The 13,457-nt window shown below is 35.7% G+C and overlaps 1 protein-coding gene across 2 annotated transcripts in view; it reads left to right on the top strand.

Moving 5' to 3' along the window:
• The window catches only part of BNIP2 (BCL2 interacting protein 2), a 28,193-nt gene extending 15,118 nt beyond the window's left edge, over positions 1–13,075 (top strand). Inside the window, exons 6-11 of one of the 2 annotated variants that reach the window (XM_010339624.3) lie at positions 858–960; positions 2,300–2,431; positions 3,883–3,969; positions 4,305–4,403; positions 5,146–5,181; positions 9,321–13,075. In XM_010339624.3, the coding sequence (XP_010337926.2) occupies positions 858–960; positions 2,300–2,431; positions 3,883–3,969; positions 4,305–4,403; positions 5,146–5,181; positions 9,321–9,372 (509 nt within the window). In that variant the 3' untranslated portion in view covers positions 9,373–13,075. The remainder of the gene's footprint in view (positions 1–857; positions 961–2,299; positions 2,432–3,882; positions 3,970–4,304; positions 4,404–5,145; positions 5,182–9,320) is intronic. The other variant, XM_003928991.4, reaches the window with a different exon arrangement.
• The last annotated feature ends 382 nt before the right edge of the window (positions 13,076–13,457 follow it).

Raw genomic sequence — 13,457 nt, 5'->3', positions numbered from 1 at the left:
AGCTTCCCAAAGTGCTGGTATTACAAGCATGAGCCACTGTGCCTGGCCTAATTTAGTTTTGATGTCCTAAATTCTACACAATGCTAGCATTTTTAAATACAAAACGTATGTTTTAAAAATCACCCACTTATGGGTCTGGTGAGGTGGCTCATGCCTAGCACCAAAGGAGGAGGACTCCTTAAGGCTAGGAGTTGAAGACCAGTTTGAGCAACACACTGAAACTCTATCTCTACAAAAATTTTTTTTAAAAATTAACCAGGCATGTTTGTGTGCCCTATAGCCTCAGCTCCTCTGGAGGCTGTAGGTGGGAAGATCTCTTGAGCCCAGAAGTTCAAGGTTGCATGAGCTGTGATTGTGCCGCTGCACTTCATCCTGGCCAATACAGCAAGACGCCTATCTCCAAAAAATATTTTAAAATTAAAAAGCACCCACTTTAACCATAAGCATGCATATATATATTTAATATTTAATTTATTATATGTTTAATTTATACATATATAAATTAAAAATTAAAACAAACTTTCAAATGTTGTATAGTATTGGTATTGTATTGGGTTATATCACTGCATTTGTCTACTTGATAAAATAGGGCTGGCATTTTAAGTATGCTTATTTAAGTGGTTTTGGGGTTTTTTTGTTTTTTCTGTCCATTGTCCTCTTTAAATTTTACTGTTCTCTTTTGGGGAAGAAGAAATTTAAAATTCAATGTAAAACCATATAAGATTTACAAAACATTTTAATTCATAAGTTTGTGAGAGGTAAACTCTTATTTATAAAATTTACCAATCAAACAGATGTCTTCTGAAAATTCCTAAGAGTAAAATCATGCTGGTGATACTGTGTTTGATGTCTTTCAGGATATTATGGGGATGGATTAAATGCCATTGTTGTGTTTGCTGTCTGTTTCATGCCTGAAAGTAGTCAACCTAACTATAGATACCTGATGGACAATCTCTTTAAGTAAGTATATATTTAACAAAAACATTTGGACAGAATTCTGAGCTAATTAGATCTACACCTTAAAAAACTTAAGGTGTGTAAAAATTATAAATATCCCGGTTCCTTGGGAGACTGAGGTGGGCAGATCACTTGTGTCCTGGAGTTGGAGACTAGCCTGTGCAACATGACAGAACCCTCTCTCTACACAAACAAAAAATTAGCCGGGCATGGTGGTATGGGCCTGTAGCCCCAGCTACTCAGGAGCCTGAAGTAGGGAATCACCTGAGCCTGTGAGGTCAAAGCTGCAGTGAACTGCGATTTTGCCACTGCACTCTAGTCTGAGTGACAGAGTAAGACCCTCTCTCAGAAAAATAAATATCCCAGTTCTGAAAGTTTCTGAATCTTTACAAGTGCAAGTCTGTGAACGATAGAAGTGAAGATTAAAGCAAAAGTATTTGTTACTAGATATGGGACTAGATGAGTCCTTATTCTCTGACATTATGAAATAATAGTTTTCCAACTCAAGAGAAAAATTGTCATTTTAAAACTGGGAAATAGATCTCAGATTAGTTGTTCCAACTTTTTTTTGTTTTGTTTTGAGGTGGAGTTTCACAGTGTCACCCTTGCTGGAGTTCACTGGTACAGTGATGGCTCCCTGTACCCTTGACCTCACGGGCTCAAGCCATCCTCCTACCTCAGCCTCCCTAGTGGTCAGTACTACAGGCACATGTCACCACATCCAGCTGACTTTTTTATTTTTGGTAGAGACAGGATCTGACTAGGTTGCCAGAGTTGGTCTCAAACTCCAGGGTTCAAGTAAACCACCATGCCCCACCTATCGCAGCTTTTTAATTTTACATTTGCAGGTACATTAAGTGTAAAGAAGTTATTTCTGTCTCAAAATCATGTGACTAAATTACATTCACCCCTAGAAGGCCAGTATAACTGAGCTGAATCAGTTCTATTTCCACAGGGTCATTCAGTTTCTCAGGTTAATCCAGTTTTTAAAAACTTTATTGTGGAAAGTTTTAAATATTCACAAGGGTAAAGAGAAGTAAACCAAATGTTCATGTATCAGTTACTTCAACAATTATCAATTTAAAGTTTGTTCCCACTTCTCCCCCCAGTATATACTTTTGAAGCAAATCCCAGAAGCCTATCATTTTCATCTAAAAACATTTTCATACATATCTCTTAAAAAGTAACTTTTTAAAGTAATCGTGATATCAGCTAATGCAGTTTGAGCGTTTTCATTGTTTGCTTTCATTGTAGAGGAGAGAAGGGAATTGTATAATTTAGAGAATCTAGTTCAGTTATACACAGTGATTTTTAAGGCTTAAACTTAATCTGTATTTTACAGATATGTTATTGGCACTTTGGAGCTATTAGTAGCAGAGAACTACATGATCGTTTATTTAAATGGTGCAACAACTCGAAGAAAAATGCCCAGTCTGGGGTGGCTCAGGAAATGTTATCAGCAAATCGATAGAAGGTAATACAAATACAAGTTGAAAGCTAGTCTGAAAAGTTTTTATAATGGCTTTAATAGATCAAACTTCGTTTTCTGTTGCTATTTAAAAACATTTATTTTTAAAATTTCATTTATTAATTTCATGACAGTTTCCTGTTTTCTAAAGATAGCATTTTAGAATGTTATGAGGGAAATCAATTTTGATTTTTCTGTAAAGAATAACCTTAATTCATAAAGTAGCTCTACATTTCTCCTTATTTATAAGGAGAAATTTTCTCCACATTGAACACTTTCCTACTGTTTACATCTTGGGGAAGGCTGGAGAATGTAGCATGTTTCCTATTTTATTACATTCTGAGCTTTGCCTAATTTATAGTGCTTAGCTTGTTGTATGTTTTTGTTTTTTGCTTTGTTTTGAGATGGTCTCACTCTGTTACCTAGGCTGGACTGCAGTGGTGCAGTCTCTGTTCACTGTAGCTGTGACCTCCCAGTCTCAGGTGATTCTCCCACCTCAGCCTCCCACGTAGCTGGGACTACAGGCGTGTACCACCACAGCCAGCTAATTTTTGTATTTTTCGTAGAGACAGCATTTCAACATGTTGCCCAGGCTGGTTCTCTAACTCCTGGGCTGAAACCATCCACCTGCCTCAGCCCGCAAAGTGCTGGGGTTACAGGCATGAGCCACAGTGCTCAGTCTTACCTTTCTTAATGATGCTTGTTTAGTTGTGATCTTTCTTTGGTTTAGAAGTGTGTTCTCTTGGGAGTTAGTCATCAGTACTTAATGGAAGGAGTGTGTTCTTCCAGTTGGTTTGATCTTGCCATGGCTAATTTAAATCAAGTCTGTACCATTAATAATTTTCTCTTCACATCTGAATTTGACATTGGGTAGCTCCTGTGATTATATAACTTGGTGTGTGAAATATGCGTAATACAATAAGTTTTTATTTCGTCTTTTACAAAGAAGATGTCTAGGATAATAACTTTAATTTTTAATCAAAACTTTAAATTCCATAAGAATAGGAGTTAGATCTGATTTGGTTTTGTTCCTGTGGTCATCTCCCCCATGCAGAGTTCTCTGCCTTCGCAGTGCTTTAAGAACTTAGCACCAGTTTCTCCCTAGTCTTGGAAAATGAGAAGAGTATACTTTTATATTCTTTTATATTGGCCTCTTTCCCTGGTTGACAGAGTCCCAAACACAAGTGAATGCGTATGCTAGGAGACATTCAATAACAGGCTATACTATGGACATAAATTTGGCCAAATAAAGTAAAATTCATTTCATAGCAGTAGGAGGAACCATGGAAATTCAACAGTGTATTTTCTTGTCTACAGGAATATCACACCTAAATGAGAACTCTTGGGTGAGATTTTTCAATTACTGCTTCGTACAAACTTGCACATATTTATTGATGTCTTGACTTTTAGCATTAGAATTTGTAGAGATTTTTAATTTTTTTTTTTTTTAACTCCAGGTTACGGAAAAATCTAAAATCCCTAATCATTGTACATCCTTCTTGGTTTATCAGAACACTACTGGCTGTTACAAGACCATTCATTAGGTAATTTTTGAGAGCCATTGACTTTAATTTTGTTTTTACTTCTTTTTTTTTTCCATTTATTTACACTTGACACATATTAACTATACGTATTTATGGAATACAGAGCTGTATTTTGATATGCGTATACCTTGTATAATGATCAGACCAGGGTGACTAGCACATCCATCACTTCAGACATTTATCATCCTTGTGTGTTGAACATTCAAAATGATACAACTTTTAAAAAAAAATTTCTTATATCCATTTGTATATAAGAAATTTTTGTATCTTGTAAACATTGTTTCCATTCTGTTTGTCAGAAATATGGAGGTAATTATTTTTATTTTCTTCCATAGCTCAAAATTCAGCCAAAAAATTAGATACGTCTTTAATTTGGCAGAACTAGCAGAACTTGTCCCCATGGAATACGTTGGCATACCAGAATGCATAAAACAGTATGTTTTGTTTTATTTCCTTAATTGTATTGGATCTTAATATTTTGATGTGCAACAGGTAATCCTTTTCAATACTCATTCTTTATGCATTATGTGTTACAACTGTGTGTGTGTGTGTGTGTGTGTGTGTGTCTGTGTCTGTGTGTGTGTGTGTCACAAAGAAAAAGAGGAAGAAGCCAATTTCCACATCATCCCAATAAGTTAGCATTTTCTTCAGGCTGTCAGTTGAAGAACTAGGAGAAATTATTTCTGGTTGTGATCCATGCTATACTTTCATAGAGTGGTTACAATCTAAGATGATTTTTCTAATTGATTCGTACTAAGGAACATTCTCCAAAGTTGAACATGGTGCTCAACAAATTTGAGTAAACTCATCATGCATAATCATTGCTAAACAAATGAAAATATTTAAGTCAACATAACCTTAATGTTTTCCAGTGAGTGAAATTTTGCTCTCTTTATCAGATTCACGTTCTTCCATGTAACTTCTTGGACTTGGTAGAAGGCTATTAGCATAAATACCTGGTATTACAATGCTTGTAGAAAAGTTTATTTGTTCTGCTCACCTGAGGTTTTAGTCTATTTAATGTGTGAGGGTCAGATTTTTACTTTGTACATCACGTATTAAGTATTTTTGGTTTTGCTGGAAAATTTAAATGAGTTTATTTTTAGTATCTTTTTTCAAGTTTTTTTTTCATCTTCGTAACATGTATATTTACTGAAATAACTCTTCCCTACAAAGGTATGAAGAAGAAAAGTTTAAAAAGAAACGAAAAAGGTATATGCACACCTTGACTGGGTTGCATCTAGACTAGTCCATTTGCATTGCAGACTAACTCCTCCTTATTGGTTGGTTAGCTTGTAGACAAAGATAATAGCATTTGTAAATATAAATATACCCCAACTTCCAAATACAGGGTGAACCCAGAGTTCCTAAGGCTGAATATGACTTGGATTCACCATGTTTTATTGCCTTATTTGATGCCAATTAGCAGTTAAAGACTACAGACCCTTGTCTTTCCTTCTTACTCTAAATACTAATGGTGAAAGCAGAGAAATTACTAAAAACGATATTTGGAACACCAAATACTTTTAAGACTTTATCTGTTTCACCATTTTCTTTAAATCGCTAACTTGTGCTTTTGAAATAGTTATGCATACGTTTTTAAAGTTATCAATTTATTTGCCTGGGGTTGTTTATTATATTTGCAATGCATATATTCTTTGGCTAACCAACATTAATTTCCTTTTACGCTTAAATTAAATGGCTTGCTAACCAGTCAAATTCTACATGTGATGAAATACCTGAAATCTCAATGTACCACTTAACAATTAAACACTCTGCTTTCTATTTTAAATTTAATTTTGATCACCTCTGCTTTGAGCATAACAAACTATTATCTATTGATACCTTGGCATAGATGATGCAAGGCAAGGGTATACAATACTTAAAATTTTATGCAATAATGTTGAAAAATGTAGAATTTGGAGCTAGTTGTCAAATCTTTAAAATATTGGCAGTTAAATTAGCACAACATAGTTTAATACAATCTAAAGAGTTATGGCGAGAGATTTATATGTAATTGTCTTGTCCATTCTGAGCAGCCAACCATAACTAACTGGAACATTCTTAACTTTGAACACATTTTGTTTCTGTTGATGAGTGCGAATTCAGTAGGCCCTGTGATAGAATCAGTTTTACATTTCTATATGACATTTCACAGTTTAACCAACACTTAAACATAGAAAAGTAGACACTGATCATGCTGATTTCTCATCTGTTTCTAGGCATTGCTGTGCATTTGCTAGACAAGTGGCTAAAATTAAAAATATGATTTGTAATTGTAGAATATTTTGAAGCTAGCTGCTTCATAGATTTCAAAGTGAATTGCCTTTGTTGATGAAATGTCCTGTATTAAGCCTTTTTTAAAAAAAGTTTTTAATACTGTGAAGAAGTAATTTAGACATCAGGAAAACTGTCGAATTTATACTTTTTATTTAAATGCATTTTTTGAAACCTGTCACTATTTTGTCTTGACTTTTTTTTTTCACTTGTGTTTAACCATAAACAATTATTACTTGTATCTTTTAGAAACTTTATGGTTTTTGTAGTTTCTTTCGTCTTAAAAAATAATAAATTTTTGTCAATCTGAAAATAAAATTTTAAATTAAATTTAGATAGAGAGGCCTGTTTTGTTTCGAGACAGAGTTTCACTCTTGTCACCCAGGCTAGAGTGCAGTGGCACAATCTCAGCTCACTGCAATCTCTGCCTCTTGGGTTCAAGGGATTCTCCTGCCTCAGCCTCCCAAGTAGCTGAGATTACAGGTTCCTGTCACCACACCCAGCTAACTTTTGCATTTTTAGTAGAAACAGGGTTTCACCATGTTGGCCAGTCTGGTCTCAAACTCCTGATCTCAGGTGATCTGCCCGCCTTGGCGTCCCTAAGTGCTGGGATTACAGGTGTGAGCCACCACACCCAGCCATGTTTTTAAAAGCATGCCTTGCAGAGGCTATGTGCAAAGGAGCTTATTTAAGGTGACAACTCCATGACATGATGAGTACTGGTGCTAAAGAGAGTATGAAACTATGAGTCCCCAGGCCGGGCGCGGTGGCTCAAGCCTGTAATCCCACCACTTTGGGAGGCCGAGGCGGGTGGATCACGAGGTTAAGAGATCGAGACCATCCTGGTCAACATGGTGAAACCCCGTCTCTACTAAAGGTGCAAAAAATCAGCTGGGCATGGTGGTGCGTGCCTGTAATCCCAGCTACTCGGGAGGCTGAGGCAGGAGAATTGCCTGAACCCAGGAGGCGGAGGTTGCGGTGAGCCGAGATCACGCCATTGCACTCCAGCCTGGGTAACAAGAGCGAAACTCCGTCTCAAAAAAAAAAAAAAAAAAGAAATGGCCAGGCATGGTGATGTGTACCTGTGGTCCCAGCTACTTGAGAGATTGAGGGGCAGGATTATTTGAGCCTGGGAGTGTGAGGCTGAACTGAACCATAATTGTGCCATTGCACTCAAACTTGGGTGACTATTTGAGACCCTGTCTCAAAAAAAAAAAAACAAAACAACAAAACTGTGTATTTGAGGCATGTCAACTACATTCACCTCATTATGCAAAACACTTCTTGAAATTTTACCTCTTGTAAAACTAAAACTCAATATGCGTTGAATAACATTTACCCATTTTATTCTGTCTTGAGCTCTTGAGAACCACCATTTCACATTCTGTTTTTATGAATGTGACTATTTTATATCATATAAGTGAAATGATAACATCCATCATTTTGTTACTGGCTTATTTTACTTGAAATATATTCTCAAAGTGTAAAAAAAAAAAAAAAAAAAAAAGAAAAAAGAAAAAAAAAGAAACTATGAGTCCCTGTGGCAGGATTTTGGGGAGCCGGGGAAGAAGGGGTTAAAGCATTTTATTGAGAGGCTTGTGGGGAAGAGGGTTGAAGAAATGCTGACAATAGTGAGATCCATTGTCCCTAGTGACAGAAAAAGGATAGCAGTTTTAAATGTTTCAAATGCATGTTTCAGACAACTCAATGCAAGTGTGGCCATGTAGATACAGAGTGTTAAAATGTTTCAGTGGAGTTTAAAAATAATTATGAAATTGGTTGGTAAAGATAGTTCAGATGTTAAGAGGATTTGATACATCCTTATGTTTAATGCCTTAGCAGAAATAATGTACCTTTCAAATTTTTGATAACAATATTTACAATACTTTAAAATGTTACTTTGCCTTTACCACAGACCAGGCTTTTAGGTCTGCTTCACTGATACTCAGGTGAGCACAGTAATGGGTGTTAATAATAAAAACATGAAAAGTACCTTTTTATATCTAATACCAGATTGTTTTCAGGGTCCCTGCATCCGCTATTCAGACCACCACAAATGTAATAGTACTAGACTGTTATCTTTGAAGGGTTATCTGCAATTATTGTATGGTAATTATGTAATCCTTCTAATCCCCACATGCCTAGATTTTGATATGACTGATGTGCAACCCACCACGAAATAGATTTTTTGATGGGTTTTTGTTTTGGTTTTTTTTGAGGCAGAGTCTTCCTCTGTCACCCAGGCTGGAGTGCAGTGGCACAGTCTCGGCTCACTGCAGCCTGGGTCTCCAGGGCTCCAGCATTCCTTCCACCTCAGCGTTCTGAGTAGCTGGGACTACAGGTGTACACTACCACACCTGGCTAATTTCTGTGTTTTGTGTGGAGACAAGTTTGCCGTGTTGCCCAGGCTGGTCTCGAACTGCTGGTCAAGCAGTCCACCCATCTCGGCCTTTCACAGTGCTGGGATTACAAGTGTGAGCCACTGTGCCCAGCTAGTAATTGATTTAAATTTAGATAGTTTTGAATATTAAATTCTTATGGCTTCATACTGTCAAAATAAGTTTAAGGCACTCACAGACTGGGTACCAGTAAGTTTTAGAGAATGATTATGGGTTCTGTAAGTATGCATTTTTTTAATCACTGGATTTTAACATATTGATTGATCAATTAGTGGAGTTATTGACTCTGTCATATTTTAGTTGACCATCATTTTTGAGCGAGTTGTTATTCCCGCCAGTCTCTTACCACTTGGATCCCTACCATGGCCAAGTTACAGGTCAAGATTTTAATATGCCATGTAATTTGAACTTTTAAGAAAGTTTATGTGCATTTGTATGTAAAGTGTTCTATAATTTTTAAAGAAACAACAGTCACATTTCTTGCAAGTGTCCTCGTGCCTTTAAAAATTTTCTTTTCTGGTTGGGGAACTGATATTTGGTAACTGGTTTTACTACGTCTGCTTCTTTGCAAAGCTTTGTCTTTAACAGAGTGATATTCTATGCTAAAATAGTCATTTTTAGAAAGACAATTGTTCAGTTGCTAGTTTCTTATTACATATATTCTTCATTAAACAGAGTTGATCAAGAGCTTAATGGAAAGCAAGACGAACCGAAAAATGAACAGTAAGTTTGGCATCTAGTCCAAACAAGACCGAAGAATGTGCTGATGAAGCAGTGCTGTTTTTGCATTCATAATGCATTTATTGGCCCATGTTTTTATGTAACCTGTTACAAGATTGACTTGACTTTTCTTAATGGACTTTTGTATTATACAAGGGACTGTTCACTGCTGTACTGGTTTGCAAATCTCTTGAATTTAGCTCTTTAATAGCTAACCGTATTATCATTTTATATTTTATATTGCTAAATGCAGAGAACCACACTTTATATACAACAGTTTTTGCATTTGTTTATTGAATGACGCATCATCTTCGGTGAAATATTTATATGCATAAAAGGCAAAGGAAAGAAATAATATATATTTTTATGTTTTTGAGCAATATTTTTTAATGTGTACCTGTCGTGTGGAAGAAATATGCAGTTAAATAAGACAATGATTTTGTAAAGTGCATATTAGAATTTTTGTTTTTGTAAATGGTTAAATACATTTCCTAGGTAACTTAGAAAACTAAGTTTGTCATAAGGCAACAAACAGTTAAACTGATTCTCATGAATACCCAAAGATCATGTACATAATCAAAGTGTATTAGTACCATCCCAAGGTTTTTTTCTCATTTAGCATATATCATTTCATAATTCAGCAAGTACAAATGCAAGCACATTGCACACTTTTTTCTTTTTAAAGACAAGTCAAAAAGCCATTTTTAGAACTAGAGGATTTAAGACATTAGGAATGGGGGTTTGTAAATATGTATATATGGGACATTTTATTTTCTGACCCAAAGTCAGAACTTTATAAAAATCTTGAGTTTGTTCACTAATGTGAAATAAGCTGTGTGTCCAGGGTATTGCTCCCCTGAATGTGTGTGAGTGCTGTGTAGTATTGCAGAGAATATGATGAGTTACTCACTGTCACAACTTTTTCTGTAGAAAACAGGGGCGGCTTTTTAAATTGCTCTCACTGTGGGCACTTTACCAAAATACTTCCGTATCAATTATTTGAACTCAGTAGTTGTTTGACCTAATTAGATGTGGTGTTTGTTCAAATTTCTATGAAATCATGTTTGACAATACTGTAAATTAGGTTAATTCTGGAAGTCTTAGAGAGCATCATTATATTGTGCTGTTTCGGATAACACATCTGATACAAGCATTTAAATGGTTTCATTTGGTAAGTACCATTACATTGAAATAAATTGTGTTTGTTCCTCCAAACAAAAAGCTTAATTATCGAAAAAATTATTTCTGAAACAACAGATTGATCTAATATTGTGTCATATACTTGAAAGACTCATGTACAGCTGGTAAGCATAATACCTTCCTAATCTGAAGGTTATGCTACTCCAAACCTTCCTATAAGGTATTTTACAAAAGAGTGGTCTAGAGTAGCACAATTGAAGTGGATGTGAGCTAACCTTTTAAGATTTCTTCTATCCTGGATTGAAAACATGTGGCTGTTACCATGCTCATGTAATTATAAGCCTCCTGTTACAAAAGGGAACTTTTCTATCTATACTTTTTGTCCTCCTCAGTCTTATCCTTGGCATGCTGACTTAAAACCAATTATAAGAGATGCTGGAGGATTCCCAGAATGAAACATTCCTCAGCAGCCTCCTGACTTAACTCGGATCCAGCAGCTCTTGGTAGATCCGGAACTAACATCATTACAGTGAATTGAGCCAAAACCATTATTGCTTGCTCACATCTTAGGAACACTTTTTGTTGAAGAAGCAAACTAACAATAACAAGTTAGGCATTCCTTCTGAATTTACCGTATGAGGATTACGTGTAAATGATTGTGACTAGATTCTCTATTTGTAGACCAGTTAACATAGTCTTTCATTTATGGATCTTTATCTTGCTCAAAGTGGGCTGAGGTTTTTAATAGGTGGTTTTCCACCACAGTAAGTACTTGGTTCTTCAGTCGGAAATATGAAGAATAACTTTGTTTTTTGTGTTTTTTGATTTTGCAGTCATTACTCCTAACTGTAGATATGTGTTGCAAAAGCAGTGTTTTTCTGAATTTTTTTTTTTAAATAGAAGCCTATATTCTGTTAAACATAAAAATTCAGAGACAACAGCGTTAACACCTGGGATATAAAGAAGAGGCGGTGCTGTGAATCACTAAATTAAAGGGATACCTGCTTTAACCTGTACCTTAATGGAAACTGGCATAGGGATGCACCCACAGTAAATGTTTTATAACTGTAAGATTTAAGATCATAACTAGTAGGTTAGAGGAAGATCATTTATTAAGTTTGCTATTTCTAATTTATAGCTATGTAACATTTTTCCAATTACTGCATTTTAATTTCCCATTACTAGGGTCAGAGTGTCTGTGATTGTACTGTTTTACCTTCCTGCTGGGATCATGGATCTAGCATACCTGGCTTAATTTGATGCTTTTGTCACTAGGCTCCAGGGGCCCCTTTTTTTAGTCAGAAGTTTTTCATGTGAAATAATTTGATTCTGTGTTCTGCTTGATCATACTCCTAAGCAGGCACTAACGGAAGGTGTTCTATTCACCCCATAATTTAAGCTTCACAGTCTTTAACTCAGAGGGAGAGACGAAGAAATAGGATTCTAAGTAGGGTCTAGTAGAGTCACTGGAAAGTGATAAAACTAGGAAGGGAAAGCCAACCTTTATAAAGGGATAAAAACATAGCAGTTACCTAATATGCCACTGTATGTGTGTCCTTCTTAAGAGAAGTACTATATATGACAGCTGGTAGTACCATTTCTTGTATCCAGCAGGAAAACCTGCAGGCTACACAGAAGATATGTGAATAAAGACTAGATTGAAGGGGAAAAGGCCGATAATACATACCTATGATGAGAATTCGTATTTTCTCTTTCTTTATCCCTTCATACAGAAGCAAGTTTGAACAGAGAAGGTTAGCCATTACAGCACTTAAAGTTTAATTTTGAGGGGTTTGTTTTTCATATTTCACTGCTGTTGAACATTGATATAGTTTTCCAAAATCAACATCACTAGTAAGGGCACTGAATACTGAAATCTGTTGATTGGCAAGCATGTATCTGTAGCTAGAATTTCTTCAATTGTAATTCCAGAACTTAAAAAGGTAAGAGATCCACTTTTTCATAGAGGCCTTTAAAAAAAGACTATTTAACATTTCTATTTGGCTGTTTTTATGTGAAGGCTCAGGGAATTTGGAAATATGTTTAATACAGAAGTGGCTTTTTATAGTTCTTCAAGTGATAAATTAACATGACATATCAGGTAGAACAGGCCAGTTTGCTGATGAGGTTGGTAGAGATGGGACAGTCGCTTCATCCTTCCTTTTTCCATGTCATATGCAGAGAAGTGTTAATCTTGCTCAGTCAGATTGCAGTAGGAGAAAGGCTGAAAATAGAGATTGCTACACCATTCTATTTAGTTTTCATACCTGTTTTTTCTCCCATCCTATATGGACATTTGAGAAATGGATTACAAATCTGAGACAAATGGAGTAAAAAGAGGCAATAATGTACTTATAAGTTAGGCCTATTTTGCTGTTAAAGAGTCTGTCTTGTTTCAGGTAATCAGAATTGTGTGGTGTGAGTTGCTGGGAGAAAGCGTCAAGAACTTAGACTTTAATGGGAAGGCCAACTGTCAAGGAAAGTGGGGTATTCTCTACTCAGTGTTCTAAGTTAGTACAAAACTGGCGAGCCCCTCCCTTGCCCCCCACCCCCACCACCACCCTTCTTAAGATTCTGCATCAGATCAGTGCACAGACCCAGTAATGTAACTTACCTTGGAAGTTCTAAATGATAATTGAAAATAAAGTAGTGTGGTATGTTGAACAGTAAGGAGTGACACTAAAATTTGAATATAACAGTGTGTTGCAACTATCTATAATAGACCTACCTATGTTTTGAGAACTAAGTAAAATGCTATGAAAAATTCACATAAATATGCACTTATGTGAATATGCACATAAAAATTCACATAAATCAAGCACCAAGTGAAAATCATTTTGTACTTTTAATGATATTAAGCTATTTAGTTTCAAATAGATGATTCTAAGACATCCTACAAGAAGTTAAAATATTTGCCTTTTGCAGTTTTAATGCAATTTGGCTAAGGAGGAA

This window comes from Saimiri boliviensis, chromosome 2 (genome assembly GCF_048565385.1).
Source record: "Saimiri boliviensis isolate mSaiBol1 chromosome 2, mSaiBol1.pri, whole genome shotgun sequence".
In the NCBI taxonomy this organism is placed as follows: Eukaryota; Metazoa; Chordata; class Mammalia; order Primates; family Cebidae; genus Saimiri; species Saimiri boliviensis.
This window is presented reverse-complemented; position numbering and strand designations above follow the sequence as displayed.